This window comes from Cotesia glomerata, unplaced genomic scaffold (assembly GCF_020080835.1).
Source record: "Cotesia glomerata isolate CgM1 unplaced genomic scaffold, MPM_Cglom_v2.3 scaffold_13, whole genome shotgun sequence".
In the NCBI taxonomy this organism is placed as follows: domain Eukaryota; kingdom Metazoa; phylum Arthropoda; class Insecta; order Hymenoptera; family Braconidae; genus Cotesia; species Cotesia glomerata.
Genome location: NW_025401664.1, coordinates 198,035 through 216,482, shown reverse-complemented (window position 1 = coordinate 216,482; position 18,448 = coordinate 198,035). Strand labels below are relative to the sequence as shown.

General features: G+C 35.2%; 1 protein-coding gene across 1 annotated transcript; it reads right to left on the bottom strand.

Annotated features, from left to right (window-relative positions):
- Positions 1 to 16,823: 16,823 nt before the first annotated feature.
- Positions 16,824 to 17,516, bottom strand: LOC123273760 (secreted RxLR effector protein 161-like). The gene has a single exon (XM_044741238.1). The coding sequence runs from the start codon at positions 17,514 to 17,516 to the stop codon at positions 16,824 to 16,826; it is 693 nt and encodes a 230-aa protein (XP_044597173.1).
- Between the last annotated feature and the right edge of the window lie 932 nt (positions 17,517 to 18,448).

Below are 18,448 nucleotides of genomic sequence, written 5' to 3'. Positions count from 1 at the left end.
TCACGTGTTAAAGCCATTTATTCCACCTTAGATAACTCTTCCTCATAAAATATACCATTTATAGGCTCGTTTTGCAAATCGATCAGTATGTAAACCGCAGGCTGTCGATAATTGGAAATTCTTAAAATTTTAAAAATCTCACTACTCAAACCGCTCTCGTAACCTTTCGTAAACGCTGCTTTCGCCTTACTGATACGCACCAAGTCACCGACAGAGTATTTAAGCTTACGCTTCGCTAAGACAGCTACCCGTTTATTATTTTCATACCGCTTTTTAAGATTATTATAAGCTGTTTGAGTTGTGTTTTCGTTAACATCAACAGGAGCCATTTTGATACCGCTATGTACCGTATGATTGTAGGCATGCATGATTTTTTGTAACACATCTAAATATCTTTTCGTACGTGTATGTGTAAAATACCGCCATATTCTTTCTTTTATAGTTCTATTTAGACGCTCCACGATAGAAGCTTTAATATCAGGATTGCGTGTTGTTCTAAACTGCATTTCTTTTTTGCGTAATAATTATTGGAAAGGGGCGCCTAAGAATTCCTTCCCGCTATCTGTTTGCAGTAATCGCGGTTTTCGTTTGCCGTTTCTACTTAATATTTTGCTGAAAGCTTGAGCGACGGTTACACTGGTTTTGTTTATTAATGGATCAGCCCACGCATGTTTGCTCAACACGTCTATAACCATTAATATATATTTATAATCTTTGTTATAAGTTGAGATATTTCTTAAATCAGCTAAGTCGGCTTCCCACACATCGTCGACTGTTTCAACATTATAAGTCCTCCTAATAAAGTGTTTTCTGTTCATACGGTGTTTCGTAAAAACTTCTTGTTTATTTAACCATTCGTTAACATCTTTTTCTGACAGTTTAGATTCGTTTTTTTGAACATATTTCAAAATATTTCTAGCTCCTGAAAAACTTTCTGACCGTAAGGGATTGTAATAAACTTTATTTAATTTTTTATCTATTTCAACCTTATCCATGATATTTTTTTACTTTTATTCAGAGTACCATTACCACTCTGGTTTAACATTGATTCATCGACGGCCACGTTTTCTGTTATTATTTCAGGTATAGTAATATTACCGGATCGTCGTCTTGTCGGTGTAGAGGTTGATAGCTCTTCTTCTTCTTCGGAGACGTTGTTGAAATAAGCACGGTTGCCGATGAACTCGCGTGGTATGTTTAATGTTTGCAGTACTTTAGCAAACTGTTGACGGCCTATAGCTTTTGCCTGCCTTCTAGGACGTATTATATCGTTTACGATGTTATGTCCAAGGGCGTTTAAGTGGTAGCGTAAACGGTGGAGGTTTGGACTAACGATTTAAAGAATACGCAACGGAGGTTTTAATTCCGTTGTTTTAATTATTTTTGTGGGACGTTTTCGATGTACGAATTTACCACGCCTTCGTTTGAGACTGTACACGGATTTCTATTAGGAGTAGATGTACTTACTGCTTGCTAGATTATTTCACTGTCTTTACTTTTATTCAGTTCAGCTATCTGTCTCAGTAAAAATTGCACTGTCACTGCATCATATTCATTTGAAGGATTACCGAGATTGCACAACCTTTTATTCTCAATGTTATAGTTTCCATCAGAAGTTACATTAAAACCTCTACCAGCTGGTCTTCGTTGAACTGACTTGTCATTGTCTAGTGGACGTCCAAATATATCGATATTCATAGTTGTAAACACTTTGACTGTCGGTGTGTGAATGATGTAATTTTCTAGAAGCTTTTAATATATAACCCCAGCCTCCCCAAGCTCTTCAATAATTGACATAATTTCATTCGTGTGACTTGGATTTCCAGCAGCTTGAGATGTCATCAGTAGTCGCAAACGATCGACTAGTTCATTTGGATCATCCCAGTAAACATAGTCCATTGGTAATCTCTGTTTTCTTGCAATCATATATTTTGATAACTCTTTACCGAACTTGGTGATAAAATCATCAATGTATTTATTGAACTCGATTGTTGTGTCTTCATAAATGGTACGACTTGAATCATAATTTTTTCTATGAGTGTTGGTATGTTGAATTATATCCAAGTACTTGTTCTCATCATCTGGGGTGATGAGTGCATCATCTGGTGATTTTATAAATAATAATTCCAGCAACCCAGAAGTTATTGGATAATTTCTTTCTTTGACACTTATTGTATCATTTGCAAATGAAATAGGTGAATCACCCATATACATTTCACCATGCTTTCTGCGTACACCATATCTCATATCATCATCTTTGTGTTTTTTACTTAAACGTTGTAAATAATTTGAAGAGAATGAGGATTCCTTTCGATTATTCTATATACATTGAGCCACACCGTCCATCTTACGGCAAGCATTTTTTACAAATATAAATAATGCTGTGAAGTGGGAAAGAATAGGAGTTACGGTAATTATTACGTGAAGCGTTCCACTTTCACGTAACAGGATATTGGTAGGAAAGGATTGAGAAAGGAATGTGGAGAGGATCATCTTAATGTGAGTTTATAGAATATGCGAGAAAAAAATTATTAGATAGCTCGGACTGGGATTCAAACCCAGAACCTTCCGAAGACATATCAGCTACTCTACCATTTAAGCTATCCGTTCTATACTAAATTTCCTTTCGCTTATTCTATATACATTAAGCCACACCGTCCATCTTACGGCAAGCATTTTTTTTACAAATATAAATAATGCTGTGAAGCGGGAAAGAATAGGAGTTACGGTAATTATTACGTAAAGCGTTCCACATTCACGTAACAGGATATTGGTAGGAAAGGATTGAGAAAGGAATGTGGAGAGGATCATCTTAATGTGAGTTTCTCTTAATGTTGTAAATAATTAGTGAGAAGAGAATTTTTACGAGTTGGAGTACTTGTTGATGGCAGTAGCTGAGTGATAGCATGTGCTGTATTGTCAAATGAACTTTCATCATCTGATATTAAACAGTTGTAGTCGCCTGCATCAACATATAAAGATTTTTCAACTTCTTGTTTATCAACGTGCTGGTTTTCAACCTCTTCTTTTTTAATATTTTCTTCTTTCAGCTTTGAACTTTCAACTTTACTCTGGAGTAATGTTACAATAGGCTTGATCATTTCTCCATGGCTTTTTCAGCTGTATCTTTGCCCAACTTCAACATCCTGTGCTTTCGTCGGATGGCATCGCTGGCTTGAGATATCTGATGCAGAATATCCTTCTGCTTTGAAATTTCTTCAGGCTTCATGTTGACAGGTCAAAGTGGACAGCATGTATGACTATCACACTCTAAAATACCTCAATTTATACTAATGAAGCAGTCGAATCCTTTTCGATACCTGCCACTGTTCAATTCACTGTCTTTATCTATTACCACAAACCCATATTTATTCCAACATGCCGAGCATAAATCTCTAAATGAGTTGTATGGCATGTCTGTATTGACATGATCATCATAAATATGCTTCAGATTCATTTTATCTTGACGAAACAAAACGAGAAAGTTTGCATTATCTCTAATCAGGTGCTTGGGTATTCGCGTATAAGTTTGACAGAGATAGAAGCTATCAACATTCTTTTGTCGACTCATGCAGAAAAAAGCTTTGATGTGATCCTGTTTTTCACAAGCAACATCGTCAAATATCATCAGGGAGTTAGGCTTAGCATCTTCAGGCTTGATTACAGCGTCATGTTCACTGAATGTGAAGAATGCAATACCATCAATCTGTTCAATTAGTGTCTCCAGAAACTGATACTTTGGTTTGTTAAGAGACTTTGAGTAAAGATATATATTCTCAAACCTCAAACCGTTTGGATGTACAATAAGAGACAGTAGAGCATTCGTCTTTCCACAGTTTGATGGCCCGCAAAACACTGCATAGATACTATTGGGAAGTAAAGCACCGTGTCGTTTGACTTTTTTCACACCGGTTCCTTGAACAATTTGATCGAAATTGATAACTGGAAACTGAGCTCTTGGTTTGTTATTCATGACTGCTGATTATATTCTGAGATCAAGGGGTATATCTACCGGCTCATATAGATTATCAAGTCAGTCCTTGATGTGACATGTCTGAGAACAGACGTGGTAAAAGTTTGTTCAACAAGATAATCAATAAGCTCCCACTTGAACTTCACATACCAGGTTATCAGTACTGTGGTCCAGGTACAAAGTTAGCCAAGAGGTTAGCTCGAGGTGATTCAGGTATAAATCCTTTGGACGCTGCGTGTAAGGAACACGATATAGCTTACTCGAAAAATCGTGAAAATTTGGAAGCCCGTCACGAGGCTGATAAAATTCTTGCTGAGAAAGCGTGGCAACGATTTCAAGCGAGAGACGCTGCTATTGGTGAAAAAGCTGCTGCTTGGAGTGTAAATAAAATCATGAAGTTAAAAAGACGTTTCGGTATGGGTCTTAAAAAAGAAAAACCAATTACTAAGCGTAAGACAATTAAAAGAAAAACAATGAAGCGTAAGACAGTTGTTAAACGAAAGACAACCAAGCGAAAAACGACAAAGCGTAAGATGACCAAACGCAAGGTAGCCAAAAGAAAGACAACTAAGCTCAAGACTTCCAAGAAGAAGGATGTTGCTCTAAGACAGATTGTTGATGGAGCTAAAAAGTCCATGCAGCCTGGTGGAGATCCAGTTAAAACCTCCCTTAAAGGTGCTCACAAGGCTATCAAGAAAGCTGGTGGGAAGAAAAACGTACGATTGCCTCGTATTCTACCAGTTCCGTCAAGGTTTGGTGGAGTACTTCCATTCTTGATTCCCCTGTTCGCAGGGTTATCAGCTGTTGGCGCTCTGACAGGTGGAGCTGCAGGTGTTGCAAAAGCTGTGAACGATGCCAGCGCAGCTAAAAATCAACTTGTAGAAAAGAAACGTCACAATTTGAAGATGGAAGAAATAGCTGTAGGTAGAGGATTATACTTTAAACCTTACCGCAATGGTATGGGACTTTATCTGAAACCATACCCAGAGGGAGCTGGTTGCAAGATGTCAAAAAACCAGTAGAGCTACCACATCGAGCATTAACTAACATCGACTTATTAAAGTATGCTAAGCTGCTTAAAATTCAAAATTTCCGTGGAGTTTTCATGAGAAATGATTTACCAAAATCTGTACCGAAGATAAATGAATCAGCAATAATAAATTTGGATGATAAACTTGGACCTGGAACTCACTGGGTTGCATACAAGAAGAATCATAATAAAGTAATTCACTTTGACAGTTTTGGTAATCCACAACCCCCACAAGACTTGATGAAATATCTCGATGTTGGTAGCGTAAAGTACAATCATAAAAGATATCAAGATTTTGATACAATCATATGTGGACATTTGTGCTTGAAATTCCTGGCTGGACAACTATAAATTGAAATGACTCGGGACTATAAGCCTCAGTCATGGCAGTCATTCACCTTGACACTATCCGGAAACTCCTCCGTATTGGAGGCAAATTATTTTCCACCGATTGAGCTATCACCAACAAAAAATTATGTACTTGGACTTGTTAAGCTCCTGACATTCAATTCAATACCAAATATTGATGTTAGAGCTAATAAATTTTATGTATCATCAAAAAGATCCAAGAGAAGTACAATCAAGTGATTTCAAGAAATAACTATACCGACAGGGAGTTGTGAAATTGAAGATATTGAAACTTATATAAACAAGACATTACCAGAACTGAGTTTCACTTTAAAAGCAAACAACAATGAGTTGAAGAGTGAAATAAAATGTGATCAGTAGGGCCAGGAATCTGGTATTTTTATTAAAAAGAGACAAACGATAAATAATCTGATTGGTTGAAATAAAATTGATTTTTTTTTTCTGAACTCTACTGAAGCTATGAGCAAAATAAAATTAAAATCAGATGATTAATCCAAAAAAAAAAGTTAATGGATAAAAAAGTCAGGTTAACCTAAAAATTTACCGCTTTTTGATCTTAAAACCTGGCGGTGGTATAACCTAAACGCCTAAACGTGGAAAAATAAAGAAGTTTTGGTAAAAAAAATCGGATGTGAATTTTTGCAGATAATAGTTTCTTAAGGTTTAAGGTTCAGGGGTGGTGACCGAGAAGCATGTTCCGTGTTGGTAAAATGACCTGAGGTAAAAATAAGTGATAGCATGGTCTGTAAAGGCAAAGTGTGAGCTCAGTTTTCTAACTTGGCAATATTGACTGTCATGTCCTGGACTAAAAAAATACAATTGACAAGTAGGCGGCTCAAACACTATGCTAGTGGCTTGAATGGAATGTATCCTACGCTAGTAACACATCGATGGAGTTGTTTTCAGTTCCAGAGTTTTTATTTCTAGATTCCTTGCTTTGGTCCATCGAATGATTAACTCTTGACTATAAATAAAAAAGAAAATTTTCTCAACCTAAAAGTACCGGGATACTTTCTTCTCAGATTTAACACAAAAAGAAAAACAAACTAAAAATTGATGTTACTAAAAAATGAGGTTCTGTATTGCCATTTTTTCTGTTTACCTGGTAGGGTTTAACTAACAGCTAGTGATTATAGGATTCAATATTCTCTACATAAAGTATTGATTGATTTTCCTGCCTAGTCAAGTCCAAAAAAAATCACAAAATAATTTCGGTCAAAAATTTGAAATTTACTAAAAAATGAGGTTCGGCACTACTGATTTTTTTGCTGACTGATTAAGGCTTATCTTCTAGCTGGAAATTATAAAAAATAAAGTTCTCTATAAAAAATATTTTAATTTTTAACCCCAGATAGCCAAAAAAAGTTAGACAATGATTTCGTTCAAAAAGTTGAGTTTCACCAAGTGTAAAGTTTTGTACTGCCATTTTTTTTGCAGACCAGGTACGGCTTGACTTATAGCCGGTAATTGTGTGACCCTTAGGTGTCAGTTTAGTGTCTTTCGGGTATCGGTGAAATGTTGCTTAACCCAAGTGTCGCTTAAGTGTTGCATATGTATCGCCCCAATGTCACTCTAGTGCTGCATCGGTATTACTCAGGTGTAGCATGTCGCTCATATATTTCGCGAGTGTTATATAAGAATTGCTCAGGCATTGCGTAAGTATCGCTTTAGTATCGGACAGGTACTGCTCAGCTGTCACATAAGTGTCGCTCCGGTGTCACGTATGTGTCGCACGAATATTACTTTAGTGCTGCATTGAGATCGCTTAAGTGCCACGTGTCGCTCGGGTGTCGCAACGGTATTGTTCGAGTGACGCGATAGTATCGCTCAAGTGTCACGTATTCGTCGCCCCAATGTCGCCCTAGTACTGCATCGGTATTGCTTAAGTATACCGTATCGCTCTTGTGTCGCTCAAATATCGCGCGAATGTTGCATAGGTATTACTCAGGCATCACGTTAGTGTCGCTTGAATGTCGCCCAAATATCGCTTCAGTGTCGGACATGTATGGTTCAAGTTTCGCGTGAGTGTCACTGAGGTAACACTGAAATGTCGCTTTAGTATCGCATTGGTATAGTTCAAGTGTCGCATAAGTGTTGCTCCGGTGTCGCGTATGTGCCGCCAAAATGTCGCTTTAGTACCACATCGGTATTGCTCAAATGTACCATGTCACTCATGTGTCGCTATAATATCTTGCGGGTGTTACACAGATATTGCTCAGATCTTACGTAAGTGTTCCTCAAGTGTCGCTCAAATATCGCTTAGGTCGGATAGGTATATTATTTACTGCTGCATTGGTATCGCTCAAGTACCGCGTGTTGTTTATGTCGCTCAAATATCGCTCGAGAGTCGGATAGATATTGCTCAGGTGTCGCTCGAATGTCACTCGAGTGTCACATAGAAATTAAGTGTCGCACATCACTTAAGTGTGTCGCTTAGATGTCGCGTATGTGTCTCGTAAACTTTGCTTCAGTCTCGTCAGGAGTTGTATATGTTTCGGTTGCTTGCAGCTTAGGTATTGTTCTTATATCGCTCCAGTGTCGCATAGATATTCATCGAGCGTTACATACTGCTCAAGTGTCAGACAGATGTCGCGTATGTATTGCTTCAATGTCGCATTGATATTGCTCAAGTGTCGTTTAAATATTACTTGAGTATAACATAGGTATTGCTCAGGTGTCGCGTGAGTGTCTGAGGTATCACCGCAATGTCGTTCCAGTCCCGAACAGGTATCACTCAAGTGTCGCTCAGGTGTCGCGTATGCTTCGCCCAAATATTGCTTTAGTACTGCTTCGGTATTGCTCAGATGTAGCTTGAGTGTCGCTCAAGTGTTTCTTATGATTTTAATGCTTGAACTGTGTCTACTGAAGTAGTCACAAAAAAATTTTGAGCAAAAAATTGAATTAAAATAATTATTTATTATTTTCAAAATTAAAAAAAAAAATATAATGAACTGGTATCCCATTGCCGGACTTCTCTAAAAATTTGTACTTTGGGGAGTAGTATTTTTGAAAGTTTTTTTGAAAAATTCTAAAGATACAATCAGGCCTAAAATTTTTATTTCAACTTCAAAACAAAAAAAAATTAGGAAAACGGTTGACCCTGAAGGACATCCCTGCAACTTCCCGCCAATTCTACACCTAAACGCTTAAAATTGCACTTATGACGTTTTTGAACTTTTCAAGCTCATAAATACAATTTGTGTATTATTTTGAGCTCTCCAAGCTCAAAAAAATAACTTATGTATGCTTTTGAGCTCTTCGAGATCAAAAGCTTGATAGATGTTTGATAAAACACTATTTTTAGAATTTTCAAATCACAATAACTTTTTAATGAATGAACCGATTTTCACGCGGTTGGTGGCATTTGAGGAAGTTTTCTAAGCTTCATAAGAAATCTTCAAGTTTAAATTGACAGAACCAAAAATTTCGGAGTAATTCCGAAAAAACACTTTTTTCGGTTTTCTTTCGTCAACGATAACTCACGAATGAATCAACCGATTTTGACCGGACCGGCGGCAATCGACGTGGTTTTTTTATGTTAAGAGCTGATAAGTTTTTGGAATTGATCGGTAAAGTCATTTAAAATTTATTCCAAAAAAGCACATTCAGAAAAAATTTTTTTTTTGTCCGGATCGTTCCAAAGTATATTCAAAATCTAAGTTCAGTCAAGCCCTTTCGAATGGCACCAACTGCGATTAAATCGGTCAAGCCGTTCACAAGTTATGAGAGGCTTGCATCCACACACACACACACACACACACGCACACACACACACACACACACACACACACACACACACACACACACACACACACACACACACACACACACACACACACACACACACACACACACACATCCATACAGACACCATCGCGGAAATAGTCAGGGAAGCTTCCTAGGACCTCGAAACGTCGAGATCCGACGAAAACTTAAAGACAAATTTGGGAACTTGGGAAATAAAGGATAAAGGGGGGAGGAGGGACCTTACTCAGTAGGAATTTTTCGGTAACCGAAAAAATAATTCAGACAGCCCAGACCTGGACTCGAACCCGGATCATTTGTTTACGCGCCAAAGGCTCTACCAGTTAAGCTATCCGAGACATTGTCCGTAACTACCATTCCGTCACCTAATAATTTTGAGCGACACCGCAGCGACACTAACGTGACATATCAGTAAAACATATGCGACATTTAAGCGACACGTATTTGACATTTTAGCAAAACATTTGCGACACTTGAGCGACATATATGCGACACTTGAGCGACACACATGCACGACACTTGAGCGAAACATGTGCGACACTTGAGTGACACTTCAGCGACACATATGCGACACATATACGACACTTGAGCGAAACATAAGCAACATGTGCGTTACTTACGCGACGGATGTGCGAAACGTTAGCGACATCTGACGCAAGTGCGACACTTGATCAACACCTAAGTGACAACTACGTGAAGCTCGAGCTACAACTGAGTGACAATTGAGCGATAATTGATAGATACTTTAGCGACACATGTGATAGTTAGGTGACGCCGGAGTCACAATGAAGCGACACATAAGCGACACTTGGGGGACACCATATCAACACCTAAGCAACACATTAGCGATGGTTGAGTCAATTAAAGGACACCTAAGAGATTCATGAGTGAAGCTAACGCGATACCTAAGTGACACTTGTGCGTCGCCTACGTGGCACATGTCTAACATTGAACGACACTTACGTGACACATCAGTGACACATATGCAACAAGTGCGACATTTGAGCGACACTTATTCCACATTTGAGCGAAACATTTGCGATACTTGAGCGGCACTTGTGGATCATTAATTATGATCAACATGTGTGTTACTTACGCGAAGAATGTGCAACACGTTAGCGACACCTACGCGACAATTTATCGACACCTAAGTGACACACGAAGGAAATATCAGCGACACATGAGTGACACGTAATCGACATATTTACAATACCTGGGAGACAATTACGCGATAATGATGCGACAATCAAACGTCACTTGATCAACACTTAAAAGACATTAGTTCAACACCGATCCGCCACTCATGGAACACTTTCGCGAGACCTGAGTGTCACCTATGTGACACCTATGTCCCAAATTGACGACACTTCAGCGACTCTGAGGTTGCATCGCTTTTATTGCAGCGAGAATTTTTTTTTTATAAATCGTAACAAAAATGTAAGCATTAACGTATCTGTATGAAAATAAGTCCGAAATAAATTTTCATTTCTTACACAATCTAATTTCTTGACTGAGCCACATGATTATTTTCTTTTGAACTTGTCAGTGCTAAAAAATGATTCTATACTTTTTAGTAGAAAAAATTATTTTCCATTATTACCAGCAAAAACCTTAGCTTTAGAAAAAAAAATAAAATTTTTTTTTTTTTTTTTTCTTAATTTGTTTAAAGTCGCATAAACTACTAAGGTCATGAGCGACTACGGTAGGGGATAAACTTTCGAGATTGGAACTCGTTTTTATTTCTTAGGCTGAGCAGAGTAATACACTTAAATATTGAAAATATTCATTGGTGTACGCCGGACTCGAACCCGGTCCAATGCTTTGGTAAGCAAGGGCCGGATGCGATAGGCTACTGCGCGCCTAAAATAAAATTATATTTTTTGTAAATTTCAATATTTTGACCAAGATCATTTTGTAATTCTTTTTGGGTATGACGACATAAAATACTTCCATACTTTTCTGTACAGAATATTTTTTTCTATATTCGCCAGCTAAGAGTTAAGCTTATATAGGTGAGTAGAAAAAAATGACAATGAAAAACCTCATTTTTCAGTAAATTTCAAGTTTTTGATTGACATCATTTTGTAACGTTTTAGGCCCGTCTGAGCAAACAATACTTCTAAATTTTTTTTTTGTAGAAAATATGTTTTTCCATATTTACCAGCAAAAAGTTGAGCCAAACGGAAAAGTGTAAAAAAATTAAAATTATATTTCTTGTAAATTTTAATTTTATTGACCAAGAAGATTTTGTAACTTTTTTTTTTGGGCATGACGAGACACAACATACTTCTATACTTTCTTGGAGAGAATATTTTTTTCTATAGTCACCAGCTAAAAGTTAAGCTTATAAAGGACAGCAGAAAAAAATGACAATGAAAAACCTCATTTTTTAGTACATTTCAAGTTTTGGATTGACATCATTTTGTAAAATTTTTTGGGCTTGTTTAAGTAAAAAAACTTGTCTACTTTTCTGTAAAGATTACTTTGTCCTATAATTACTACCTGAGAGTTAAGCTTAAATAGGTCAGCAGAAAAAAATCACAATGGAAAACTTAATTTTTTAGTAAATTTCGAGTTTTTTGTCCGAAATTAATTTGTAACTTTTTTTAGGCTTGTCTGAGCAAAAAAAAAACTTTTAGATTTCTCTTATAGGAAAAATCTAAACTTGAAAATCTTTTTCCATATTTACCAGCAAAAAGTTGAGCCTGATGAAAAAGTTTAAATAAATTAACATTGTATTTCTTGTAAATCTCAATTTATTTGACCAAGATCATTTTGTAATTTTTTTTTGGGCATGACTAGACATGAAATACATTTACACTTCTTTGTAAAAAATATTTTTTTTTATAATCGCTAGCTAAGAGTCAAGCTTTAGTCAGTCAACCAAATGGGATGATAATATAGAACCTCACTTTCTATGAAAGTTGAAATTCTTGACCGAGATTATTTTGTAAATTTTTTTGGGCTTGACTAGGCAGGAAAATCAATCAATACTTTATGTAGAGAATATTGAATCCTATAATCACTAGCTGTTAGTTAAACCCTACCAGGTAAACAGAAAAAATGGCAATACAGAACCTCATTTTTTAGTAACATCAATTTTTAGTTTGTTTTTCTTTTTGTGTTAAATCTGAGAAGAAAGTATCCCGGTACTTTTAGGTTGAGAAAATTTTCTTTTTTATTTATAGTCAAGAGTTAATCATTCGATGGACTAAAGCAAGGAATCTAGAAATAGAAACTCTGGAACTGAAAACAACTCCATCGATGTGTTACTAGCGTAGGATACATTCCATTCAAGCCACTAGCATAGTGTTTGAGCCGCCTACTTGTCAATTGTATTTTTTTAGTCCAGGACATGACAGTCAATATTGCCAAGTTAGGAAACTGAGCTCACACTTTGCCTTTACAGACCATGCTACCACTTATTTTTACCTCAGGTCATTTTACCAACATGGAACATGCTTCTCGGTCGCCACCCCTGAACCTTAAACCTTAAGAAACTATTATCTGCAAAAATTCACATCCGATTTTTTTTACCAAAACTTCTTTATTTTTCCACGTTTAGGCGTTTAGGTTATACCACCGCCAGGTTTTAAGATCAAAAGCGGTAAATTTTAGGTTAACCTGACTTTTTATCCATTAACTTTTTTTTTTGGATTAATCATCTGATTTTAATTTTATTTTGCTCATAGCTTCAGTCGAGTTCAGAAAACAAAAAAAAATCATTTTTATTTCAACCAATCAGATTATTTATCGTTTGTCTCTTTTTAATAAAAATACCAGATTCCTGGCTCTAGTGATCAGTATATAAATTTTGAACCTGAAGATTCCATTAGACTATTACTTGGATTTATCAAACGTGTTCTTGAACCTAACACAACTCATAAATCTGATTTACCAGTAAAAATATTAAAAATCAACTCTCTGAGAGTCGAGTGTAATATAACTACTGGATCATACATCAATGGTGAGAAGAATCATACAATCCATGAATTTTTCCCGAGGGTTCCAGCAGGATATAAAATAGTGGAAGTGCCAACAAACATCATTTACCTACCAGTCGCCGTACGAGTAATACACAACTTGAGGCTCCGCATTGTTGATCATTACGGGAGAATAGCAAATTTCCGTGGTGAGACTATAACGATAAGACTGCATATAAAGAGTCTGTAATGGGTATCGTATATGAGACAAAGACTGGTAATGGGTTTAAAAGGATTGCAGCATGCCCAAAGATCATCAGTCATCATCAAGCTCTGAAAGTGTTAACACGTCAGAACGCAGACTTCCTAAAAAGTCTAGGACTAAAATTACGTGGAAAATTCATAAGATAAAAATAAGTTTTTATTGTCTAGCTTGTGTAATACCATGGCGGAAATCTTAGATATAATAAAATCGATTATTTTTGATGAGTCTATTGCACACTGTGAAGCTCATTCACACCTACCATACGCATCATCAACGTTCAACAACAGTGATGAAATCAGGATTGCTGTTCAGCATCAAGATCTGTGCTTGCTCCCAAGCAAGAGCACATTACATTTTTATGGAAGAATGAAGAAAGCTGATGGTACTGCTGTAAGTGCTACTACAAAGATAATCAACATGGCTGTCTGTCATATGTTTGAAGAGATACGTTATGAGTTGAATAGTGTAGAAATTGACAGATGTAAGAATGCTGGTATTACCAGTGTTATGAAAGGATTCACTTCTCTGAGTCCGGGACAGCAAAATATTCTGGAAAATGCTGGTTGGATTGTTAATGAAGATAATAACAAGCTGATCAATGATAATGGCTACTTTGATGTCTCAGTACCGCTGAATTTTATCCTCGGATTTGCTGAAGATTATCAACGAGTTATTGTGAATGCTAAGCATGAATTGATACTGATCAGATCAAATACTGATCAAAATGCTTATGTTGTTACCGTGAGGATGAAAATGTTTCAATTACGATTTAAAAAATTGATTGGATTGTACCGTATATAACAATGTCTGACAAGCAAAAAATTGAGGTTTTGAATTACATAACCTCTGATCCAGGTATCCCAATTAGTTTTCGGACTTGGGAATTGTATGAGTATCCACTGCTACCAGCTACAACCAATCACATTTGTACAATCAAAACAAGAAATCAACTCGAGAAACCTCGTTTTGTCATCATTAGATTTCAAACAGCAAGAAAAAATCAATCGAATCAAAATGCAAGCGAGTTTGACCACTGCAGCATAAGAGACATTAAGCTGTTCTTGAACTCTCAGAGTTATCCATATGGAAATTTGAACCTCAACATTACGAATAATCAGTACGCCTTGATGTATGACGTACACAAATTTTCAAAGTGCTTACTATGGAAAAGAATCTGAACCACTATTGGCTAAGAAAGATTTTCTGAATAAAGCACCTCTGTATATAATTGACTGTTCCAAGCAGAACGAGTCAATCAAGTCTGGACCTGTGGATATACGTCTGGAATTTGAATCATCAGCACAGTTTCCAAATCAAACTACTGCTTACTGTTTTATAATTCATGACCGAATAGTGAAATACAATCCAATCAGCAGCACTGTAAGAAAACTTACTTAATGGTACAGTTTGATCCCAAACTTACCATACATTACATGTATGTGTGGGACTTTGCATCCAGGTTAGCGAAAGATGGTAAAAATGTTGAAAAATTGTTTTCTAAATCTATCTCTACATTAAGTCCATTAAGAAAATTCTAGAATAGTATAAGTCATAATCTAAAAATAGAAACTGCGCAGTTAAAAAATTCTAGAATAGTATGAGTCATAATCTAAAAATAGAAACTGCGTAGTTATTGAATATAACCTATCAATCATAAGTTAAATGGCGGGAAACCATATACATAACCTAAAATCATAAGTTAAATGGCGGGAAAGGATGGACATAACCTCAAACTCATAAGTTAAATGGCGGGGAAAAATTATAACCTATAAAATTGAGATGATATCATCAACTATACAGTAAAAAATTACACAACCTTGAACAGACTCAGAACTGTTGGATGACGCCATCTACTACACAGTTCAAAAAATCTACCGCGTAGTTTGAAAAACCAATCAAATTATTAATTAAACAAGAAAAAATAATTAACCAATAAGATTATCGAGTGGTGGGGGTAAAATTCTGAAATCGGATTATAAAAGGTTGAGTTGACTTTGGGAATCATCATTCAATCACCCCTCGTTGTCGAGAGCAGTAATAATAGAGATTATTCTGGACGTTCAAGGATTCAGAGGACCTAATAATCGCTTTATTGTCAAGGAATTAGCCTCAATAAAAATTCAACATGATATTGATAATATTGACGAATTATCATACACACTTTTTCAACCACCATATCACTGGAAAGTGTTACCAGTCGACTATCAGCGTCTGAATACCTGGTTGATCCGAAATTATCATGGCATCGGTTGGAACGCCGGAACAACTTCATATTACAAGCTCAAAGAAGTTCTTAATTATTTAACTAATTATAAAAAAATTATTTATGCAAAAGGTATCGAGAAAAAGTTATGGATACAAAACTTAATTGATTGTACCAATAAAATTGTAATCGATCTTGAAAATTTCAAATGTCCATCTTTAAAAAGCATGAAAATAAGTAATAATCATTTTTGTAATTATTATGATTGTTCATCTGATTTATGTGCTTTAGAGAATGTGAAAAATTTAAAAGATTGGTTTTTGAACAGTCAATAAATCTAAAATACATGAATTATAGTTGTTATTATTATATCCTATTACATTTAATTTAAAATAGAATTAATTATTGTTAGTTATTAAGTTCAAATAATTTCACAGCACTGTTGTTGGTAGAAGTACTCATCTACAGATGCCGTAAATGTATTTTATTTTGAATATTCAAATAATTTTACAACACTATTACTGATAGTAATAGTCATACACATCTGTAGATAACGTAAAGGCATTTTAATTTTTATTGTTATATTCATTATTATTTTCTAATTATTATTATTATTTGTTTTAATTAAAAGCCGTATGTTATTTTATATAACCGATTGAAAATAAAGAGTGAATATTGATTTTTAAAAATATATCGATAGAAGATTTTTGAATTTGACTATAGATGGCAAATCTGTCTTATATTAGTTTATCAAATAATAATTTTGAAATAAAGATAAATTTTAGGATTATGAAGAAAGTTAGAACACAAGGTTTTAATTAAACTGAATCTAAGTTTATTTATTCTTCTTATAATTATGAACAATTCTAAACACTCTTTGATATGAACTTATATTCGTATAACTAAATTAATAATATAAAAAAAACTTGAGTTGTAACTGCGTATTAGTACATACAACAGTCAAGCGTCCAAGCAACAAGTGCGTGTCACACAACAAGCAAGCCGGAGAGTAAGTCGTATGCGCAGCTAGGCTACGTGTAGACCGACGCTATCTCAGAATAAATAATAATAATGATTTAGTTGTCGCCTTGAGCGGCAAATACAAATATTAAATATAATAAATATCTAAGTTATCAAATATCTGGACAAGAAAAACTTGCACACTTAACACTCCCTCCATTTTCTTGTTTCCAGCTTCCACTGCTCTACTTCTTTTTGTCAGTAGGTTTTTCTGTAACATAATGAAATGATAATTATAATTAATTCAAAATAACTTCTAATATACTTCTAATTGCTCAATCTAATAATTTATCTCTTAAGTATCTAAAAGGTTCTGCAGGTAATGGCTTAGTTAGTATGTCAGCCAAATTTTCTTTTGTAGAAATCCAACAAACTCTTATTCTATTTTCATTAACACATTGTTTAATGAAATCACCATGGGTTTGTGCCATGTGTTTTTTACTACCTGTTTTCTCTCGTTCTAGTAATTCTAATCTAATTTCATTTACGCTATTATCGAACATCTTAAGTTTATGACTTCCATCCTTCTTAATACAGTCATCGGCTGACTTGTTATCACACCAAATAATAGTAGGAAATAATGTCCTTCCAATTACATACCTAATTGCTTTATCTAGAGATATTATCTCTTGACAAGCATCACTCATTGCCAAATATTCTGCTTGACAAGTTGACAATGTAACGTAATTTTGTTTGTGACTTCTCCAAGCAATTACGTCACCAAACAATCTAATAATGTATCCTCCTGATGACGTGGAGTCATCATTATCTCTAAAACTAGCATCTGAGAAAGCTTCTAATTCATTTGAGTTACCTGTATATTTCAGGTTTAAATTTACTGTACCTTTTAAATATCTCAACATTCTTTTTACGTCTTTCCAGTCATCTTCGGTAGCACTTAGTTGTTTTTTAGCTAAGTAATGTACAGCAAAAGAAATATCTGGTCTAGTTCCATTTGCTAAGTACATAAGACTTCCAATTGCCTCTCTGTATGGAGCTTTTCTAGTGATTAGATGATTGTTCACATTCAGATGATTCTAACTCTTCCAATTTTCTTCTTTTACTTCTATTTTCAGCTTGTCTAGTAACCATTGGGGTGTTCTGCAGATTACAGTCAGTCATCTTAAATCTGTCTAAAATGCTTTCTATATAACTACTTTGATTTAATACAATGTATTTCTCTTCTCTATTTATTTCTATATCAATTCCAAGAAATTTCTTGGGTTCACCAAGAACTTTCATCTCAAAATTCTTGCATAAATGGTTTCCAATTTCATCTAACTTCTTCGGATCATTGCTAGCAGCTAAAATGTCATCTACATAAATTAGCAGTACAGCTACAGTTCCATTTTTCCTCCAAGTATATAAACATGGTTCATGTAGGTCATTTTCGAGACCAATTTCTTTTACCACTTGATTGAATTTTATATTCCACTTCTTAGGACTTACTTTTAATCCATACAAAGATTTCTTTAATTTAAGTATCTTTGTTTGTTTTGTCTTTTTATCTACATCTAAACCTTCTGGTATCTCCATATAAATGTCTTCATCTAAATTCCCATAGAGGAATGCCGTTTTCACATCATATTGACAAATTTATAGATCATATTTATTTACTATTGAAAGTAATGCTCGTATGATTGATAGTCTAGATACTGGTGAATATGTATCTTTTGAATCATACCCATTCTTATCTTTAAAACCTCGACATATTAGTCGTGCTTTATAAAATACATCTTTATTTACTTCTACTTCCTTTCTAAATACCCATCTTGAATCAATGATATTTAATTTTCCTCCAGTTTTACTTGCTTCTTCCAAATCTACGAATTTCCAGACATTTCAGTTGAGTTGCTTGCCTCATCATAATTGATAGGTTCTTTGTTTAAAGAAGTAATTA

Excerpts from the sequence above, each read along its gene's own strand:
- LOC123273760 (XM_044741238.1), bottom strand. The coding sequence starts at position 17,516 with ATGTACTTAGCAAATGGAACTAGACCAGATATTTCTTTTGCTGTACAT.